At 46.0% G+C, this 22,201-nt stretch overlaps 1 protein-coding gene across 13 annotated transcripts in view; it reads right to left on the reverse strand.

Moving 5' to 3' along the window:
- The window catches only part of Hnf1b (HNF1 homeobox B), a 52,163-nt gene that overhangs the window by 27,634 nt on the left and 2,328 nt on the right, over window positions 1-22,201 (reverse strand). For 8 of the 13 annotated variants that reach the window (XR_013436185.1, XR_013436181.1, XR_013436184.1 and 5 more), the window contains exons 2-4: window positions 19,153-19,352; window positions 13,887-14,151; window positions 12,214-12,449 (exon numbers count right to left, since the gene is read on the reverse strand). Coding sequence is in view for 7 of the 13 variants with exons in the window: in XM_078042424.1 (XP_077898550.1) it covers window positions 12,214-12,449; window positions 13,887-14,151; window positions 19,153-19,352 (701 nt within the window). In the remaining 6 variants the exon portion in view is untranslated. The remainder of the gene's footprint in view (window positions 1-12,213; window positions 12,450-13,886; window positions 14,152-19,152; window positions 19,353-22,201) is intronic. The other 5 variants (XR_013436187.1, XR_013436186.1, XM_078042425.1 and 2 more) reach the window with 1 other exon arrangement.

The following is a 22,201-nucleotide window of genomic DNA, read 5'->3' on the forward strand; positions in this document are numbered from 1 at the left end:
TGTGCGGATAACTCTAACCTCCCTCTATTCCAAGCACGAGTTGCTTCTCTTGAGGGCAGAGGCAGGGAGACAAATGATCCAGTCTGGTGAACTTGTGAGACACTCATCTGAGGTTAGAAGAATGTGAACAAATTCCCTGGCTTGAAACCCAGGAACCCTAGAAATGAAAGCTTTCAAATGAATTTGCATTGCTGCCTCGGTTTCCTCCTTTGTAACAGTACTTTTTGCCGATTCTTCATAATATTTCCTCCTAAGGAAAAAAGATTAATGTTTGCAAAGAGTTTAGGAGATTAAAAATCTGAGAGCCTAGGAGGAGAAAAGCTGGTGCGAGATGAAAGCAATTTAAACACTGGGCTAGTCTCCATTCCAGATCCTAAGGTGGCTCAGGTAGGAGCCCAATTCATAAGAGAAGAAACACAGACAGACCCGTGGGGACGGTAAACATTCTTGACTCAAGGAGTAAAAAGTTGAGTGACACTTCAGGGAAGCCCACAAACTGGTTTTCTTATAAAAAAAATCAAAGCAAATGTAACCAAGAAAAAAAAAATCTTCCATTAAAAGCATCTGGGCTGAGATCAGGAGCTAGAAGTGCCCCCATGCACCTGAAAACATCACACAGGGAGGAGGCAGAAGAACAACAGAAACCTCGAGTGTCTTCCCACTGGGTCTGAGGTGCCCCACCTTGTCCTTGCCGCATTTGGCAGGCAAACATCAGGCAGCTTGTAATGATCACTTCAGCCTGGAGATGGCCGCTCCAAGCCTTTGAGAATTTGAGCAGTCCTCACCCTTGTGAGTATCTCCCACTGTCTGCTTCTCAATGTGTCACAGATGCCCACTTGGCAGAGTGAAAAGCTGAGGCTCAGAGAAGACAAGGTCATTTCCACTGCCTTTTCTCAGGGAACATTTAGCAAGTCTGTTATTTTGAACTTGACACTTTCTCCTCTTCCCCATAAGCCCCACAACAGCTTTAGATAAGTGGAACCACCCATGATGACCCACGAATAATTTGAACTGATTTTAAAGATTTGTTCCTTGAGCTGCACCTTTCAGGGGAATGTAGGCCCCATGAGGGTAGGACCTTGTCTGTTTTCTCCTTAGCACCTTGCCCAGCCTGTGCCAGGCACTCAAATATGTATTAAATGAACAAATTAGGAATGAATGACCTGTGCTTCAACTCTGATGGAGGGCTCCCACCTCCCTCAACTTGGCTTGGTGGAGTTGAATGGTATACATCTGTCCTCTAAATCTCCTGGGTTTTCTGTGATAAAAGGAGGCAATTTTTTTTTTTTGAGGAGGAAAAATAGGAGAAAGAAAGGAGAGATTAAAATACAATCAAAATTGGAGAAATAGTACTGCCAGTTTTGAGTGATTTCATGTCTGAAGGCACAAGACAGGTCCATCAAGGGTGAGTGTGATGTGTTAGAACCCATTCTGGGGATCCATTAGGTTGATTTCAGAAGTAAGGAGTAAAGTCATCTAATGGGGATTTATTATGGCAACATAAGTAACTTAAATGCCTTTTTCTGCAAAAAAACTGGGGCAAAATTAAGAAGGGTTAACCATGGGTGTTGTTAGGTGTAAAGATTGTGGGGACAGACAGTGACCTGCTGCAGTCTGGCTCCTGGGGTCTGGTCTTTTCTGAGGCTGCCTTTGCAGGCAGGGATAATATGGCTGCAACAAAGGCCCCTAGGCTTGGCTGTTGAGGAGAATGGTGATGCTCCTAGTGGGAGTGGGCAATGGGAGAAAGGCTATAAAGCCATCAGCAGACTGAGCCACTGGGTGTCCATACAAAGTAAGGTCCTATAAACAGACATCTGTATTGTGACTGAAGGGCTAATAAAATTGCCTTAGAAAAGAGAGATTTTCCACTGCAACCCATTCAGAAGCAATATCCTACTGGGAGGTGATACCCAGAGAGAAGGTCTTTTGAGGCCTGGCAAGTTTCAGAGATGCCTCATTATGTGGGTTTGCCTGGCCAGACCCCAGCCTCTTCATTACCATCACCATCAGCATCATCATCAGCATCATCATCATGATAGATAGCCACTGATCACCCAGCAGGCTTGTGGATGCTGGCCCCAAGGAGCACCAGGTGTTGGGTGCAGAGACTTTGGAAGGTGGATAATAACTAGCTTTCCTTCAGCTGGGAGAACAGAAGCACCAGTCAAGTGCTCAGGGAGCACCTTCAGAGAACTGATGTCTGCCCAGAGCCAGGCACTTTGGCTTCTGTCTCTCCAGATGGCTTGGATTTGCAGTGCGTCTAGAACTCACCTCACTCAGTGGAAACTCAGAAAGATTAGTTCTCAGTCTCTTCTTGCCCTGGGGCTACTGGTAACAGATTATCAAAGGAACTTAACTGGAAGAACATTAAACTAACTAGTAGAATGAAACTAAATGGATTGACTAAACTAAGCAAACTAGACTAGAGGAAATTAAGCTTTCTGGAACATTAGGGAGAAAGTCATATTATATTCTTTGAAAACTTCCTGGTAGCATTAATGGTGATATTATTTTGTGAACTGTATACTTTAGGTAAACAGTGTTAACAGAGGTGGAGCTGGTTGACACTGTTTTTCGAAAAGGGAAGAGATGCTTTAAACAAGACACAGAGATGTTATATCAAACACACTGAATTTTATGCTCAGTTTAAAACTGAACACTAAACTTGCAAAATAGGGCATTTATGCATCATGCTTTTGGACAGAAAGCTCTCTGACAGATACCTTCATTCCACAAATATGTGGAGCATCTGCTATGTGCCAGGCCTGGCTGAAGAAATCCAGCTTTGGCTTTGATGTCAGTATAACCCTCAATTCTCCCACCCAGAAAGCACACAGTGAGGTAGGTGTTTACAAACTCCAGGGGCTTTCTTCATGGTAAGAATAAGGCTTATTTGTTTTGGGTTTTCTTTGGCAGGTAGGAATGCAAACCCTATAATTCACCTGGCAGTAGGATTCTAGACAGCAAAGAGGATGGGCTGTTCATTTCTATTTCCATCTATAAAACACCTAGAGATAAATAAAGCACTAACTTGGTGTCCAGTGTGTAAACTGATGTCACACAAAAAGGAGATGCTGTTTAGAGGGCTTCCACCCTTGCTGAACAAGGACTTGCTTGGATTTCACTATCAACCCAGTTCAGCAGATGTTGACCTTGTGGTGGACAGGGCCAAAAAGCACGGATACACAGGCTGCTACTCAGGGGCCCTGAAAGTGTTAACCTCCAGCAGTTATAGATGTCTCATTTATACCCAGTATAAATCTGTTTATTGTGACTGGCCCCACCCGATCTGCTGGTGCTTGTAAAGCTCTAATGATCCCTAATAAAGGTGGAAGGCTTCTAACAGCACACAGTTCCTGAACTGGGGACAGAATGAGAGAGTGAGGGAGAGAAGGAGGAGGGAGGCAGATGATGAGCTCAATTCTAAAATACCACAATGGCAAACCTCCCTCTGTACTTCATGCATCAGAGCTGTGGGCCCCAAGTCTGGAAGCTACACACAATCTCCAAAATAACCCGCCAGAGAGGAAAGGTCCTCGTGCAACACCTTCATTTGCCAGAATCCTCAAGAAGTCAGAGGATTTGCCCAAGGTCACCCCCTGCTCATTAGTGGCTCTGGTCTCCTGAATCCTCATGCAGGGCTTTTGATTCCAGCTGCCTCTCCTCTCCCGCTTGAGCAAGGCACCATGAGGGTTATTGTCAACTCCTTCCAGAACTTTCCTGCTCTCTCTAGACTAGTAATCCTGGCTGTGCGTCCAACTCTCAAGACATTTGTTGCAACTTCCTATGCTGAAACAACCAATTCTGATCCTAAAGTAGGTGGGTGGGACTTTTAAACAGCTCCCTGGATGACCTTTATGTGGTCTGGGAGAGACTTGAGAATCACAGATCTTGACAATGCTTGGTTTTCATGGTTTCTGATATCTCAAATGACAAAGTACATGGGAAGGAAAATCCTTCCAGAGTTGAAACTGCAAAACCACATCCTTGCCAAGAACCCAGTGCTATCCACAGCCCCTCCCTGCTCTCAACACCCTAAAGGTTCCTGAGTCAGCCTTACTGCTCACCAAGGGCATCCAACCTTCCTTGTCAGGCACTGTGCTTGGCTCTAGGTGTGTTTTATCATATTTAAGCCTTACAACAACCCTTAGAAGATAGGTGTCATGATTCCCATTTCCTAGACAAAGAAACTGAGGCTCAAAAATGCTAAAGAATTTGTTCAAGATGACACTGTCAGATAACAGCAGAAGCACAATTCAAGCCATGTCTGTTTTGAATGCTACACCTGACTTCCTGGATGCACATGCTCAGTGTGATCTTGAAAGAGGCAAACTGTGAGCAGCTCATCCCAGGGCATGCAGACATCCCAGGTCACTAAATGCTAAAGACCATGTCCATCGTGTTCCCCCAACATGCAGAGTATGACTCCTGAGAGGACTTAGCTCTTGACCTCCCAAAAGTGTTAGAAAGGTGGCAGCCTCCCTTGCTGATTGACTGCTTGATGGCTGAAGTCACACAAGTGTGCTATTGCTGAGGCTGCTGAGTCAGTGCAGAGGGTAAGGCAAAGCATGCTATGGGGTGAGGCAAGTGGCTTCCAGAACATGAGCCCTCAGGAGCTTCTGAGGTTTCCTGGGCTCATTGCAGGTCTGTATTCACCTCCTCTTCTTACAGCTCCTTTGCCTGAAGTTTGAGGGAACTTCCCTTCCAAGAACAAAGAGCACTAAGCTCTTCAGAGGTGGCCTCCACCAGGAAAGAACCACACCCCCTCTAATTGGCAGGTTCCCAGGGCTAATTACTAACAAGCAATACACACAAGTGGGGGTACTCACACCTCCATCAATTCACAGAGGAAAATTCCCTATTAGGTATAGGAAATTCATGGTCATCTTATGAACCTGACCTCCTGCTCCATGTTCGTGAGCCCTCACCCCCAATGCCAATTCATGACCCTTTCCAACTTCCTCTTACTCTGTCTTATATTTGTACTAAAGGCCTCATGACCCTGGATATGCCTTTTGGTATCACAGAGCAGTTCTCTCAGGAGGAGTGGGAAAATGCCAAGATGCTACAAGAAGCGAGGCACAGTCTGTTGCAAACACCAAGATGAGTATCTAGTTGGAAATACTCAAGTTCCATAAAAATCCAGATTGAAAACTAGGGATGCAGCTCTGTGTGAGGCGCTGGCCTGCTATGTTCAAGGCTGTGGCTTCAATCCTCAGCATTATCAAAAAAGAAACAAACAAACAAAACAAAAAGGATTGAATGAAATCTTGAAGAGAGATGGGGAAAGGGAAAAACCCCAAAGAACAAAACAAAACATGAGCCTCAGCAAGAAATGATAATAGCTATCATCTATGATGGTCTGCTATGTCTGGGGTAACTTACATATACATATACACATACTTCATCCTATTAATCCTTTCAGCATGTGCCCAAGTAGGTATTCCCACTGTATACATCAATAAACTGAGGCACAGAGATTTTGGAGACTTGTCCAGGGTCACACAGAAGTGGCCAAAGTAAGGTTGGATTTCTGATTTTGCCATGCCTACTGTATTTTTTAAGAGTCTTTCCCCAGAGTATCTTCAGTGCATATTAAATGTCAGAGTTGGTGATCATTTGGCAATGGTAGACTGGGAGACAAAGGGAGCTTAGTTGTTAATTGCGTACCTCCAAGATACTCACTACTCAAAGTGTGGACCCTGGAACACCCCTCTTCAACAGCACCAAGATGCAGAAACTCAGACCTCACCCAATACCTACAGAATCAAAATCTGCATTTGAACACATGCCCAGTTGATAAGCAATGCATTGTAACACTGTGGGTTACACTTGACTGCACATTGGGCTCACCTGGAAAATTTCAACAACTACTGATGCCTAGTCCTACTCCCAGAGACTCTGATTTCACAGGGCTGGGTTGCAACCTAGGCACTGGGACTTTTAGAAGGTCCCCAAGTGGTTCTAAAGATTGTCAAAGTGTATGAACCATTGTCCCAAAGTGGGCATGTGCTGGGGGAGGAGGGTGTCAGCAAACTGTAGTCTGCTGGTCAAAGCAGCCTGTTTTTATATGATGCATAAGCTAAGAATGGTTTTTCCATTTTTAAATGGATGAAAAAAAAATCAAAGAAGAATATATCATGATAGATGAAAACTACATGTAATTCAAACTTCAGCTCCACAAAGTTGTACTAGAAGACAGCCACACTCATTTGTTTACATACAGTCTGTGGCTGCTTTTGTGCCACAAAGTCAGTTGAATGGCTGTGACAGAGATAGCATGGCTTGAAAAGTCTAAAATATTTACTTTCTGGCTCTTTCCAAAGAAGTTTGCTGATCCCTATTCTAGAGTACTTGTGAACAGCCAGGATAATTACCAGGACTGAGAGCTTCACAGGACTTTATTTTATTTGGGGGATATGTTTTATATGTAACTATATATTTACACACACACACATGCATGTGTGTACATTATGTACACATTTATATACATATATGTACACACACACACACATATTCCCTCTCCTTCCTCATTTGTGTTTTTACTTCCCTTTGAAAAGTGAGTGGAGGCAAAAGGCCAGATCTTGTGCCTTCCCATTAAGCAGGTGGCTTCAAAGGCTTGCACAGATCTCTGCCTCTCTCTGCACCTCTAGTGCTTAATTCTCTCTAAGTTCCTGTCACTTCCCATCACACCTTTTACAAACAGGTCCTAAGAGCACTTCTGCCATAAGCTGCAGGCTGGAGCTCTGTGCTTGCAGGAAGTTTCCTTCCTCCTCAGAGCAGACTGGGGTTGGTGAGAAGTCCTTGAATCCTCTAAGGATCCTTCAGAGGGATTAGACATGGCCAGGGGTTGCCTTCAGTGACAGGAGTCCGGTATCTGTACAGAGGTCAGAGCTCCACCAGCCCGGCAGCCTGGCTTCTTTGTATGCAGACCAGGGATAGTCCCCTATCAGGGGAGGCTGACAGCAGAATACATTGAAGGCTGGGCCTCTTAATCTCATTAATATCCCGATTGTCTTCTCCAATCTAGTGGGAGCCAATGGGGTGGCACCCGCAAGATAAAATGACCTTGGAATTCAAGAGATAAAATGGCAATCAGATAAAGTCCCTTAGCCGGAAAACACTGAAGCCATGTCCACCATGGAACCCCAAGTCAATATGAAAGTGTCTCCTACAGCAGCACAACCCATGACAGGATGTGTCCCTCTTCCAAACTGAAATAATCTGCAACTTAGGGACAATGGGTCTCATTTACCCTGAGAACCTTTGCTGCTGAATGAATATTTTTACAACTACCCTCATAAACTCCCTCCCCTTGTCTGCTGTCCAGGGAGGGGGCGGAGCTCCCAGAGGTGAGCTGAGGTGCCCGCACTGTCTCAGAGGCCCCCATTAAGTTGTTAAGGCATTTAGTGCCCCAGACAGGCCCGAATGCAAGGGCAGTTCAACTCTCCACACATGTGGGGATGAGCTGTGGAAGAGGGGGCTTCAATTTCTTCCCACAGAATCCCCCTGGGGGAACAGTTGGGGAGGAAATAGTAAACTAGCCAGGCTGGGGATCCTTACCATCTCTTTGGTCATATTCTCCCACAGCCCCTGTCATTCAAAGCAAAGAGAGATGGGCGGCGTATAACAGCTCAACACCTGCCTCCACCACTTACTAACTCTCTGAACTTGGGGAATTACACCCTAATCATCTTACTTCCCTTGAGTGCGAAATAGGGATACCAGTGCAGATGGTCTCTGCCCTGCAAGGCTGTGTGAAGCTTACATAAGATGATGCATGTAGGTGCTCAGCCAGGGCTTGGTACCCAGGAAGCACTCAATCAACACTAGCTGATGGAATTCTTTACCATCTTGCCATTGGGTACTTTTGAGGTTTCCCTAAGTCTTGTATATTTCTGTGTCAGAGAGAACAACAGCATCCTCACAGGCAACCTGGCCCAGAGTCAGGGTTGTCTAAGACCCAAGGTCAGATTCCTGCAGGTCACTTGAGAGGAGGTATGAAGGAGGACGAGGGGAGGCAGGCACTGTTTTGCAAGTTCTGATTTCAAGTCAGGGAAGTCAAGTTGGTTGGGCTGGGAATGGGACAAATAGAGGTCAAAGGGAGGGAGAAGCAGCTGCAGAAACACCGTCTCCTTTAAGGGAAAGAGGCTGAGGTTCAGGATACCTCAGAGCTACCCTGGAGAGGTTCTGTCTTTTCCCTGTGCCTCATTTTCTTTCCAGGACAATGGGCTCCCACCTCTCAACCCAAAGGTGAGGATAGGATGTATGGGTGAGTGAAGGATGATGATTTGTCCCACCCTTGTCTCCTTGAGGCAGTGGCCAGGTGACTTATCTGGGGACTGGAGCGAAATGTACAGTGAGCAAGGACACCCCAGATCATGCAGCAGATATTGCGGTTTGGGCCAAGGCTAGCCCAGCCTCCATCCCACTCCAACTTCCTCCTCCTCCTCCTCCTTCTCCTCAAGCCAATCAATACCAGCACCAGTCTCCAACCAGTCCTTTTTCTTGCCGCCGCCCTGCCCTCTGACCTTTTAGGGGCCTTTCTCTTGATTCAGCTCCAGAATGGAGGTGGAGGCCATCACTCCGAGCCTGCTCAATGGCCTCAGAATAGGCTGTCATGGGGCCTATAACCAGGGACAGCTCCTGCTGGCGAGAGCTGGGATGAGGGGGGAGCAGATAAAGGCCTTCTAGGCTCAAGATAAATGGCTGCCTGCAGCCTGCTACAGTAACTTCAGGCCCCCAAGAAGAGTAGACAAAGGGTGCCCCTGTGACACTCCCTGGAAAGATGAAGGCCCATCAGAAGCAGCCAGGCTGGTTCAAAGCCCCAACTTAATTGTCAATTAAGCATGCATAAGGGAGACAAAGCCATGACAACCCCTGGCTGCATGCTGGTGTGCGATTGTAAAGCCGAGGAGGGCCAACGCTGAAAACAGCTGATTCTGCTGACAATGTGTTTGTAGGGCACCTTGTAACCAATCAGCCGCTGACAGAGGCAAAGTGCTCCTCCTGCCACCCCTATTGTGCCGGACATTCCAGGACCAGGGTCACACTGTGGTCATCTTGGGCAAGCGGGCCACAAGGCAGTAAGCGTGGCTGGGAGAGAAGGACTCAGTAAGGGAAAGGATGCTCTGCCTCCCTAGGGGAAAGGTTTGTCTCCCAGCTCAGGTGCTGGTGTTTGCAGAGGAGACAGGGTGGGGAGTCGGGGGTATGAGACTTAGAGGTTGCTAACACTGACTCTGGGTATTGGTCTTGCCTCAGGATCACAGAGTTCTTTTGGTATTCTGCATTCAGTTTTATGTTTTGGGCTTAGTTAGAGATCACACCTTAGCTGTGGCTACAGCCAAAGCCTTCTCTGAGCACTGGGCTCCAACCTGCTGTCCACCTACCCTGGGCCTATTACCCAGGAGCCCCATTGAAGCTCATGTGCCATCCCGGCAGCCTGAGATGGGGACACAGTGCTCTGATCCTGCACCATAAGCACTAGCATGGCAGCTGCCTCTGCTTCCAGTCCAGGGGCAGGATATATCTCATATATCTCATTATTAGAAATAATGTCCCAGCGTGTGAAAGTAAAAAACAAAACAAAACAAAACAACAACAAAAAAAAACAACAACAAAAAAAAACATAGTGTTCTGCTGCTTGGCATTCTTTCTACGACTGCTTATTTAACCTAATAGGAGTGATGATAAAAATTGTGTGGTCTTTTGGGGAAGTGGCGTTCACACACTTGAAAACATTTAATCCTCATGCGGACTGTGAAGTACTACTTCTCTATTTTAAAGAGAGGAAACTCAGAGAAGTTACGTGAATTAGCCACATTCATAACCTGAGATTCAAAATTATACCTACAGAATCCAGTCCCTGGACTGGGGAAAATGACTCCTGTGATAAGCCCCTAATTATGGCAGAGGAGAAGCAGCCATTGAAAATAGGAACAAAATCCCAAAAATGTTGCTCCAGAAATAGCTGGAGGCTAGGTAGGGTCTCACAAGCCTATAATCCCAGCGGTTTGGGAGGTTGAGGCAGGAGGTCTGTGAGTTCAAAGCCAGCCTCAGCAAAAGCAAGGTGCTAAGCAACTCAGTGAGACCCTGTCTCTAAATAAAATACAAAATAGGGCTGGGGAGGTGGCTCAGTGGTTGAGTGCCCCTGAATTCAATCCATGGTATCCAAAAGAAAGGAAAATAAAATAAATAGCAGTAGGATTTTCCCTCCCTAGAATGAACCAGGAAGCCACCAAAGATAACACTGATCCCCAGCTGGTTGTGAGGGTGCCATGCTGGTGTGATATCTTTCCTATGAACAAGTTCTGAGAGGGCAGGGCTGTGAGTTCCTGGCACTGTTGTGGGGACATGGTAACGTGTGTGTTAAGGGGAAAGTATAGCATGAGGGTCCGCAGACCTGAGATCCAGTCCTTGTTTGCTCTCATTGCTTGGTGGCTTGTCAAATCACTACCTCTTTCTGGGCCTCGGTTTCTCTCTTTTAAGTCCCTCTTGCTTCTATCATTCCATGACTTATATAAAAGGTTCAGACTTCTGGGACATTCCAGAGAATCAGATTCTCATCCATGAGGTATCCAAGCTGTGTTTCCTGTGCACCTCCATCCCCCCATTCTGTTTCCAGTACCTGCTCCCTGCCCCTGCAGCCCTAGTTCTCCGTATCTCTCCTCAGGATACAGAAAGCCTAAGCTAACGACCCTATGGTGACCTCAGCACAACCCCAGCTTGTCAAAAAGCTGCTGGCCTTTGTTTGGCTTGCAGGCTCCCTGACTTTGGTGTGGAGATCACAGGTCCCAGCACAATGGCCATTGTCTTCTCAACAATGCTCCTCGCCCCAGCCACGCCCCCTGCAGCTCCCAGGCAGCCCTGTGGATCACCACAGTGGGCAAGTACTCCCATCCCTCTCCAGGCAGGCCACACGCCATCTACCTGCCCTTTGAACCCTGCTTTAAACTGCCTTAAAGAGGCTAAGTTTCTTTGCCATGAGGCTAGCGTTTTCCTGAGGGCTTCCCTGCCTCTCAAGAATAACCCATTTTCTTCTTCTGTATACCCGAGCCCTTCCTTTCTGTGGAAGCAGGAGCCAGAGAAACTCCAGATGAGGCTCCTATTTCACACTGGGAACGATCAGGTTCCCAGAGACCACTGAAGAGTCCATGCTATGGGTGTGGCACACTCAGAACAAATGTTTGCATACTGCATATACTGCCCAGGGGGTGACTCTGAACCTGTCCCGGTAACAAGGTCACCCCAACACTTGGGTCAGATCTCAGTTCTTAGGCCTTTCCCATCAGAAGGGCAACTAGCAAGCAAGAGAAGGAAAAGGTTTCAGAACCACCTGAGTTACAATCCGTTGCTGGCTTCCCTTCACAAGCCTTCACCAAGAGTAGGAGGCTGTGCCACACTTGGTCAACATGCATACCAAACAGACCCAAATAAGCACATCAATTCTGGGAAGCCAGCTTTCCTGGAAGAATTAAAGTGAAGAAGTGCTGGACGCCCCAGCTTGTGTCCAAGATAGCACTCACAGTATAGGGGTGTTTACCATAGGGAGGCTGTAAGGTTCCATTCTGACAAATCCAAACCCCACAGCACGGACATCCTAATCCAGGCCTCGGCCTGGCACACGGTAGGAAGTCTGCCAGTTTTGGCCAACTCATCACTGAACAGATTTCAATTGACCGATCTTGCCCTAACCATGATGGAGAGTAAAAGCCTATAAGCAGAGGCTGCCACTAACAGATCCTTCCCTAAAGGCCACTGGGCTTCTCCTGCTGGAGCTAGAGAGAGTTCCAGTGTAGGGCATGACCGGAGATGGCAGAGGGTATCTAGGATGCCATTCTCCATCACAGGGATTGGTGATGCACGTCTGCAAATCCTCTGCCTGCAGCTTGGACCTGATACCAACAATGCAGCCTTTGCGGGGCAGAATCTGACCAGCTGAGTCAGCGGCCACACAGGGAGAAGAACGGGAGTGGCTAAATCGAGCAAAGGACTCCCTGGAGACCAAGCTATCCCTTACACCCAAAGCTTGATAAGGGTTTGGAAGAAATCCAATCAGAGCCACATACCCTTTTCACAAGAATATTCCAGCAATGGGAGTCCAAAGGCCATCCTCAAATTTTACTTCTTGGGAAAAAATCTTGAACCAGATAAGACCAGCGGGGAGGACCAGGATGGTGAGGTCCGGTGTAGTGAGGCCCAAACCCTGCTTACCTGGCAGCTTGTTTGGAGGAGACGTGCTGGGCTGGTGGTGGGGGGAGCTGTGCGTGAGCAGGGGGTTCAGGCTGTGCGTCTGGTTGGAGCTATAGGCATCCATGGCCAGCTTCTGCCGGAATGCCTCCTCCTTCCTACGGTTTGCAAACCAGTTGTAGACACGGACCTCAGTGACCAAGTTGGAGCCCAGGCCATGGGCTTTAGAGGGGGATACGCCTCGCTGCAAACATTCTGCCCTGGAATGGACAGAGTGGGGATGGTGAGAATGGCAGGGGATGGGAGGAAGGAGAGTTCCTAGTGTTTGCCAGACATACAACTGTAGGAGTCGGTTAGGAGTGTGCAGAGGTGGATGGCTGAATGGGGAGCTGGGAAAACCCTGTCCTGAAAAAAGGTCAATCCATGTAGTTATCTGATAGGATGACCAGGGGGAGGCCTTGGCACACACACAGTAGGCTGTGCTGCCCCGGAAGGCAGGGGCTTGGGTCTCTGGTGTGGCTCCTAATGAGAAGAGAGCTAGTTCAGGGAGGGGGCCATGTAAGGTTTCCTGACACCTCCTTGTTCTGCCATTCTTCCCATGACACAAAAGGCAAAGTCCCTTGGTGGCTCTGACTAAGTCTCTTCCTAGAACTAGGAGAGAACCTCTGGGCTTTTAGGGTTTGGACACCCCAAAAGGGTGTCAGGAAAGTCAGATTCCTTATTCATACCCAAGAACTTCCTGCAGAGGGAAGATTGGGTGGGATATAAAGGAGGGCAGCTGGAGATGGCCAGTCTCTAGTTTTATTAGTGATGATTAAACCCCAAACCCAGGTGTGAGTAATATTTTTATATACCACTAGATGTGGCGAGAATTCTCAGCAGTACACCCGAGGAACCAGTGGCATGCACAGGTCCATTTCTCTGCCTCCCTGCTTCAAGCCTGGGCTTCCTGGCCTCATTCTACTATTGCCAAAGCCAACCCAGCCCAGGGACAAAGAAAGGGTCCACAGGCCCTGGCCAGAGTCAAGAGAAGGTTTTTTTAGAAAGTCAGTACTGGAGCCAGGTAGACTAGGGCAGGGATGAAACAAAAAGATATTCCGAGGATTTCCAAAAATTCTTTCTTAAAAATACACATAGTTATTAAAACACAAAAAAGAACTCTATTAGAGTCAATGTGGGCAGAGTGGAAAGAACACGTCCGACTAATTCTTAGGCTCCAGTCAAGTTTCCTTTTGGACCAATGGGTATACAACGATTGGTAGAGGTGAGAGCCAGAATCTGTGACTCAGATATAATTTTGCCCTGGCCTGTAAAAAGGTCAAAGAAACAATTTTTTTTTTTTCTCTTCACTGGCTGGCATCCTATTTTATACCAAAATTCTCCAGAGTATCTTCTAGAATAAGAATTGATGGGAGTGTTGGACAGTATTCCATAGAAGAAAGATGCCACGGTTAACCACCAACAACCCTCCATGGGTTTCTTGGCTGGAGGACTTCTCAGAGCTATTCATCTATGAACATATGTTGTGACTCTCTAAGTATCCAGCTGATGTTTCTCAAACTTATTTCTCAATACATTGAAATGGGGGTTCTGGGAAATCCCGCTTAGTCAACTCTTCTCTGGACCATCAGGGTCTCAATATCCTGGGACTGGGGGGATGGATCTTGGGTCCACAGGTGGGCTTCTGGTGGGGTTACCTGTTGCACTCCTCCACTAAGGCCTCCCTCTCTTCCTTGCTGGGGTTCTTTTGCCGGTCGTAGGCCTGGTACAAGATTTGCTGGGACGCGGGCCCCCATTTGAACCGGTTGCGTCGCATCTTCTTGTTGGTGGGCTCAGAGCAGGCGTCGTCGGACTGCCCAGGCCCCTGGCTCTGTTGACTGAACTCTGGAAAGAGAAACAGCAGCTGATCCTGACTGCTTTTGTCTGTCATATTTCCAGAGCTCTGGACTGCCTGGTTGAACTCTGAAAAGAGAAAGGAGTAGATTTGATAGGGCCGGTAGCCTTCACCCAGCAGACAGACAGACGGACGGACGGACGGACGGACGGACGGACAAAGACCTCCCCATAATTCCTCTCCCTTCTGCTTTGCAAGCTGCTGTGACTCCACGTGGGGCCCCTGAGGGGAGGCCTCGAGCCAGGCCGCTCACTCCCCACCTCAGTGGCTCCAGCAAAGCCACTTGGTTCCTTCTTTCCCTGAAGGAGCTCAAACGTAGCCAGCCATTGTTTTGAGATTAATTTTTTTTTTCCTTTGGTTCCCTGGCCCTCCGACAGGAAGCAACACTCTGCATCCTGAACTCTTGTATATGGATGGCAAGGGGTTGAACCCAGCCCAGTCTCAGGCCCAGGGGGAAACTGCTCAAAGGTGCAATTTACACTGACATAACACATTCAGAGACAGCAGATAGCCTCTCCCCACTTTTCCTGTCTCCTCACATATCCTAGGCATCTGCATTCTCTAAGCTCTTGGAAAAATACCAAGCCCCAGACCTTTTAAATGATGCTTTGAAATAAACATTCCTGGAGCTTTGTATTAAGAAGAGAAGATGCACTTTAGATTTCAAGTGTAATTTCAAAAGCAAGAGTACGTGTGTGCATGTATGTGTACATGTGGGTGCCAGGGGTCAATTTAAGACAAACCGAGATGGAAAAGTCTTACAGATTTGCTAATAAATCTAAAAGATGGCAAGTGCAGAGACCAAAACACAGGCCCTTTCTAGGAATGAGGTTCAACGAGTTGGAGAAAGATCTACATAGATGGAATGGTGTTCCCTGTCTGCTTCCAGGGCCCAGGCAAACATATTTTTGTTGAGTGAATGGAAAAAGATGGCAACTTGGTCCAGATTATGAAATTTTATATTCCCTTTATGACAGCTTAAATAAGATTCGATATCTACTTTATTAAAGAGATTTATGGTGTCCTCTTCCTCGCTTCTGCATGAAGCAGAGTTCATCAGGGGTCATTGATTCCTTTTTTACAGATGAATAGACATAGAGGCCAAGCACTCTGTTGAGCAAGGACATAGAATAAATTCATTTACTAGCTCCTGGTCCCCAGGTTCTGGACCTTGATGTTTTTCTTTCTCAATTCCAAGTAACTCCTGCAGGTCTCAGAGCATTGGTGGCCACAACCTCCAGAGCCCTATGATAATGACTCAACGTACCATCATTTCTTTTCTCAGTACCGGGGAATGAACCTAGAGGCCTTCTGCCACTGAACTACACCCTCAGCCCTTTGTAAATTTTATTTTGAGACAGGATCTCACTAGGCTGCGCTGACCAGCCTTGAACTTGTGGTCCTTCTGTCTCACTCTCCTGAGTCGCTGGGATGACAGGCTTGTGCTACCACACCTGGCTGTGCCATCATTTTAAAATGTACTCTTTCCTGTTCCTCTGGACAACTGGACCCCAGATGCTTAAGGTTCAAAAAAGTCACTACTTCATAGCTGAACCCCCTCTACTGGGAGGACCCCCTCCCAGTGTGGTCCTTCAGTCCACTTTCCTCCAGCAGTTGTGAGAATCTCATTTCCATCACAGGGAAACCAACCTGGACCCAGTATCCCAGCTGCAGGTGGGTGGGCCTTGGCTTAAGCAGCGGCCAGATCATGAACTCTCTCCCTGGCAGATGGACTGAACTGTCACTGGTGCCTTTGATTTGGGGCTCACCCACTTTTGGATGATTCTCAGGCCTTCTTAGGACGGTTTCCTCTGGTGCCCAACAATGCCTTCAGAGATCTAAAATAGTCTCTGGTAAATTTAGAAGGAAGAAGTCACTGACTCCTTGCGATAATGTGGTGTGCCAGATGAGTTGCTTAACTTCCTGGTCACTCGGCCTCCCCACTTCTGGAATGGGACTGGGCTGAAAGCCAAAGGGGCACTAAACAGTCTTTAAGAACATTAACCCCTGGTCAGGACAACGATGATGACCCAAATTCCTATGGTGGTCATATTTTCCAAAGTGCTTTCACGCTCCTTGTGTTATTTGGTCTTCATGGCGCTCTCTGTGTGCAATTACCTAAGGGATGATCAAAAAGGGGAAAGAGAAGTTGCCTGCCCAAGACCAGGGTGTCTGCTCCATGTTTTCTCTCCTTTCTGTGGTCTGGCAAGGCACCTGTTGAGTCACTCTTGAGACATAGCCAAAGCCCATGTAGATAATCCCAAGGACCTGGGATCAATGTAAGATTTTTTCATTTGAAACGAACAGATGTTGTCATGGTTGACATGTAGTGAGCTATTTCTATGGTGAAGTTTGGTACCAGGTCTTCTCAATGTATCCTTTCATCCCACCCATTGTCACAGAACTCTCTCTCTGTGAGAAGTCTTACTCTTTCCATTTTACAGATGAAGAAATTGAGGTTCAGAGTGGGTAAACAACTTGTCCCAAATTACATGGACGAGGGTTAAGAATCAAGATGCAAACTCAGCCTGGAGACTCTAGGGCTTCTAACCACCAGTTTATGAATCACATATGGCTAAAAAGAAAACCTAAAAATTACACCCCCAAACTCCTCAAGTCTGACTTCTGTGGAGGTGATAAAACTGACTCCTGAAGCTTTGTCTGTGGTCGGGGAAACACAGTCTCCCCTAGTGTGGGGGCTGCCTCAGTCACCTGCCCTCAAGAGGCTGCAGCCTGAATGGTGTTTGGCCCAGAGCATGCCTGGATCAGCTAGGGGGATTTGCCTGCAGGTGCAAGGTCTACTGACCTCAGGGGCTTGAGGAACTAGATTCCCACTAGATTGCCTTCCAGCCACCTCCAATCCTCCACTTCCTTTTGGATTCATTGGGAGGGGGAGGGAGGTAGGAAATGTTCTTTGCCCATAAAATTAACTTAGAGAGGTTGGTTTAAACAATCTCTTTATAGGCTTGGGGGGTAGTTTAGACAAGGAGACTCTGTGTGCAGACAGACCCATGAATATTATCATTTATTAGTTTTGGTTTTTTATGAAAATCTGTTCTCATGTATCATCTTTTTAAAAAAAATTTTCCCTCTCTCTTTCTCTTTCCACTCACTCCATTCACTTGTGTTCTTCTTTTATTCATCTCCCTTCCTAATTCTGATCCCATGCTATGTGTCTTGTCTTCATCCTTCAAGATTTGATTCAAATGTCACCTCCACTAGGAAGCCCTCCCTGATGTCTCCAGGTGATTTAGTAATTTCCCTGCTGCCCCCTGTGTACACCTTTATAAAAGCTCTTAGAGAGCAGCTGTCATTATTTACCCAAACACCTCAACTCCCTCAGTGGATTGTAAGTCCCTGCAGAAAAGGACCTGTGTGTCCACAGCCTGGCATAGTGTTGGGCTCATATTAGGTGTGTGTATGATATTCACAGAGGAAAGGAAAGTTTCTTAAGCTTTATGTCTCCTGTGACTTAAAAACAATAACAATGACAACAGAAAGTCCCTTGCAAACACTACCATCATCTTTTGTAAATCACTCCTTCTTGAGCATCTTAAGAATCTGGAACGTCTGCCATTTTAGAAGGTCCAGCCACCCTTTTCCTGCCCCCTTGTCCTTTCTGAAGGGACTCCCAGTGAACACAGAGAGGCAGCAAACCAGAGATGGTGCAGAGTGAGCCCCCAACAGTTCTCGGGCCTCTGGAGACTGTGGCTCCTGAGATTTTTCTTGGACTTTGTAAGAACTATTGAGTTGGTTCATGTCAGGAACACAAATTCTTCCAGAGCTAGTCATCGTGGATGGAAGTCAACCCATAGTTTAAAAGGCCTCCCCTGCCAAGCCACAAATGGTTCTCGATTGGCTTCTTCCCATCACTCCATGTAATGCTTCCAACCAGAGAGCAAACCACCATGCACATGAGATAAATACCTAGAACCTTTCATTCCACAGTGAAGGGCTTTCCACCAGACACTGAGATCACAAAGACGGTCACCATTGCTTCAGAGCAGTGTGTAGCATAAAACAACTAGTGATTTTTCAAAGTGACTATCCAGCAAGGGGGCGGGGGAGAATGCCCTACCCAGAAAGCGGTGGAAATAAACATCTTGACAAGGAGATACAGCCATGGCCCAGAGAATGGTGTGCTGCGAGAGATAAGTGACAAAAAAATTTTCCTAGGAAGTAGTCCAGGTCAAACTCTATGAAAGTGTGATATCAAGGTTACTGTCCTAAAATTAAAAGACAATGTGCTATTTGTACCCCTGTTATTCCAACGCAGTGCAAGCTTCCCTAGAATTCAAACCAAAGACCTTCCTTCCAGTATCATTCCATAAAAGAAATCTTGAGACAGAAAGAAAAACTGGGGATAAGGGTGGGAATAACATGAATGGATGGGTCAAAGTTCCAAGCATAGAAACTTTTATTGTGCCCTTCCTCAGTCATAAGTATAATCTTCATTAGATAGTCACCAGCTGAGATCCCCAAACTACTGATGTTTGTCAATGTGCATCAGTACTTTAAATTGCTTCAGGATTCAATCCTACCACTTCCCCTTCTAAAGAACAGGGTCAGGTTCTGCAATATATTTATCTACACAAACACCTTTACTTTTAAATACTTTTTCCAGCAGGGAGGAAAAGAATAGTTATTATGAATGATTGGAAGTTATTGACAGCTATGAAATAACTTCTCTGGAAACTCTGGCCTGGGGCCATGTATCAATGGGGGGATGCTGGGTGTACTTGGTGGAAGATATTCCACTCTTTTATCATTTGGTGTCAAAGAAAAGGAAATTGGAAAGAAGGACCAAAATATTCAAGGTACATGGCACACGGTAAAGGACCTGTCAGAGCAACTAACTGGATGGTAAGGGGCTGGGAGAGATGAAAATGATACAAGTGAACCCACTGTATATCAACTATGAAGGTCGAATGCACCTGCCATCTTCCTTATATTTGCCAAGTGCTCACGATGGATCTCGTGATGAAGGGGAAACCGAGGCAGCCCACAGAAGTCAGAGTGAGGACACAGATCACTCCAGATTGAGGCAGAGGCAGGCAAAGAACACTTACGTCGGAGGATCTCCCGTTGCTTCCTGACGTACCAGGTATACAGGGCGGCACGCTTCTGGGTCTTCATAGGGGTGCCCTTGTTGAGGTGCTGAGAGAGGTGTGATTGGTTCAGACCGGTGACGTCAACCACTTCCCTCTGGGGGATGTTGTGTTGCTGCATGTAGCCTTTGATCATTTTGGCAGCCCTCCAAGGGTCCTCACTAGACAGAGAAGCAGATGGTGAGGGTGCTGGTGGGAGATGTCTGGGGAGAAATATGCTCTTGCTAGGGCTCTACCTATACTCTATACAAAACCCATCTTCATGGCCTTCTCCACCTGTTCAAGCTACAACCTTGAGAGAGGTGTGAGGTTAAAGTCAAATCTAATCAGAAGAGGAGCTACAGGCCCTGGAACAGTAAGTACACTCTTTTCCTTCTGATGTCAGCAGAGAACAGATGACTGCTCATTTTCAGGAATGAGCAAGGACCACCAGCACTCTCTCTCATGAAGCAGAAAGCAAATCCATGTTTTATTGTGCTTTCTCTCATTTTCCTGTAATTCAAGAGACTTAAAAAGTGAGAGGCCCACTAGGAAGCTTGAGATGGGGCGGGCTGATCCTACAATGATAGGAGATCATGTCAGTTTCTAAATTCACTTAATTTCTGTCTAAACCTCCCTTGCACAGATTTCCTTCTAGAAGTCGGTCTTGGTCTCTTATGAAATAGGCGTGGATTGTATGTTTCCAGCTCCTGAGAAGCAAGGAGGACTTCTTAGCCAAATATCAAATAACTTTCAGTGTTTTGGAAAAATTTTCACAAAATAACATGATTGAAGAATCACACCACTTGCAAGGCAAGTAAAGTTAAAAAAAAAATTATCCACAGCTGCACTTCCCAAATAAAACTTAATGAGGAGGAATTATTTCAATTTTGGAGTAAAACATTAATGATCCCAAGTGCCTTGCTTTCCTGTATTTTTATATTTCTCTTCTGAGAGGGGAAGGGAACCTGGAAGGTAATGTTTCTTACAAATTTCAAGCATGAGCTAGGAATGTAGTCATACATTTCATTTCTCATAAACATAAGTGTGCAAAAAACACGTATTTGACTTTGAGGTTTATTTATTTAAAATATTTTCAACTTTTCTAATATATTCTCTTGTTTATTGAATAGAAGATGTAAAAAGAGAAGATAATGCATAGTACAGAATAAAATTATTCAAGGAGCAACTAATTCACATAGGTAATTTTAAAAAATGCAGCTACACAGTTAACTTAAAAATTCCTTTAGTATATGTTGTTGATATATATATATATATATATATATATATATATATATATATACATACATGCATACATACATATCCTTTTGAGAAGACGTAAAAATAAAGGGAAAAATTAGTTTCAGATGAATCTATAAAAACAGGAGTTAAAGCAGAGGCCAAAATAGATACCCTACTGTAATGCATAATCATTTATTTCTAATTGGTGCCTCTATGTCAAATAAATCTTGTTTAATGAATTAAAAGATCTCCAGTAATCAAACGGAGATATTTTATAAGCATTTGCATAGTTGTGATTATTTTAGCAAGACCTTGATATTAAATATATGAGAATCCAGGCTTTGAAAGAGATGTTTCTGAGGAATGCAAACTTTCAGATTAATTATATATTAGTTAATAACGAATTTCTCAAGTATTTACAAAAGAATTTCCAAAGACTACAACATAATGAAGAAACAAGAACAAAAACAAATAAAATGAGTTCCAGTTTCAAACGTGGAGAATTCACTTCGAGTAAGAGAAAAACAAGGTAATAAGCAAAATTATGGACATTCATGTAAACATCAGAGATCACTTAAAAACTTTTTTCTTGCGGTTATTTCCACAGATATTTTTAGGGTGGAAAACACTTTCAGCAGATAGGAACAATAGCTTCAAAACTTAGGGGGAAAAATATTTGGGTTTTAAAAGTTAATACTGTATCGCTTTAACAGATTCTTTTGGCTGTTTTCCTTTTGTTTAAATTTCTTTACCTGTGCTCATTTTTGCGTGCCTAAGAAATCTATCGAAATAGCCTAACGTTCTACCAAGTGCGAATGTTTCTGTGAAAAGAGGGAATTAGCTCAACGATCGAGATGATTAGATAAATAATAATATTTCAAAGCTCACAATAAACCCCATAAACTGAGGCCCAACCTTTAAGCACAAATTAAAAGACTAGAGTTGGGGGGTAAGATGGCGTAGTTATTATACCTTTATACCTCTCTGAGCCTAGAATTCACGTGCATTCCCTGGGAAGAGCTCAGAGAGCTGGTTACATTTTTTTAATTTTATTTGAAAAACAGAGCTCACTTTCAGGTGTTCCGCACGCGGATAAAGGCTCTGTTCCCTAGGAGCGCTCGCTCGCAGCCATTGTGTTCCAAGCGCAGGTGTCAAACGCCAGACTCGGCGCCCGCATTGTCCGCGCGACACAACTTCTCAAACAATGACTTTGTGGCCCAGGAGCAGAAAAGACCTGGAGGGCCCCACTCCTGGTCGCCAAGCTTTCGTGAAGAAGCCCCGACTCCATTTCCTAGCCAGCACCCGATTTCCCTAACGCAGCCCGCTCGGCTGGGACCCGGGGACGGGGGAAGCGCGCAGTCCCCAACCTTTCCTTTCTGGCTGATCTCCTTTGTGGAGCGTCCAAGCTCCCCAAGCACCCAACCGCTCCCCCAAAGTGATCTTTTCTTTTCCTTCTTCTTTTTTTTTTTCCCCCGCCTTAGATAACAGGGTGGGAGGAAAAATGCATTCGCCTGGCGCTCTGGAGCCAACTCTGCAATCACCTGGGAACCGCTAGCAATTTCTTGAAAAATTGCTTTAATAAAGTCGGCCACTCCCGGGGGGCGGTGGAGAGAAGGCAGCGCTCGCCTGGGAAAGGGAGGCCAGCCTCGGGGTCTGTCCTGCGTCCCTACCTCAGCGAGAATCTCGGCCTCCCCTAGCCCTCCTCCCCAACCCACTTTGGGGAGGAAAGCGGGCTGAGTCCCAAGACCCCGGGGCCGGGCCTTGGCTCGCGGTCAGCCGGGCCCTGCGG

Source organism: Ictidomys tridecemlineatus, chromosome 3 (assembly GCF_052094955.1).
Source record: "Ictidomys tridecemlineatus isolate mIctTri1 chromosome 3, mIctTri1.hap1, whole genome shotgun sequence".
NCBI classification, from domain to species: Eukaryota; Metazoa; Chordata; class Mammalia; order Rodentia; family Sciuridae; genus Ictidomys; species Ictidomys tridecemlineatus.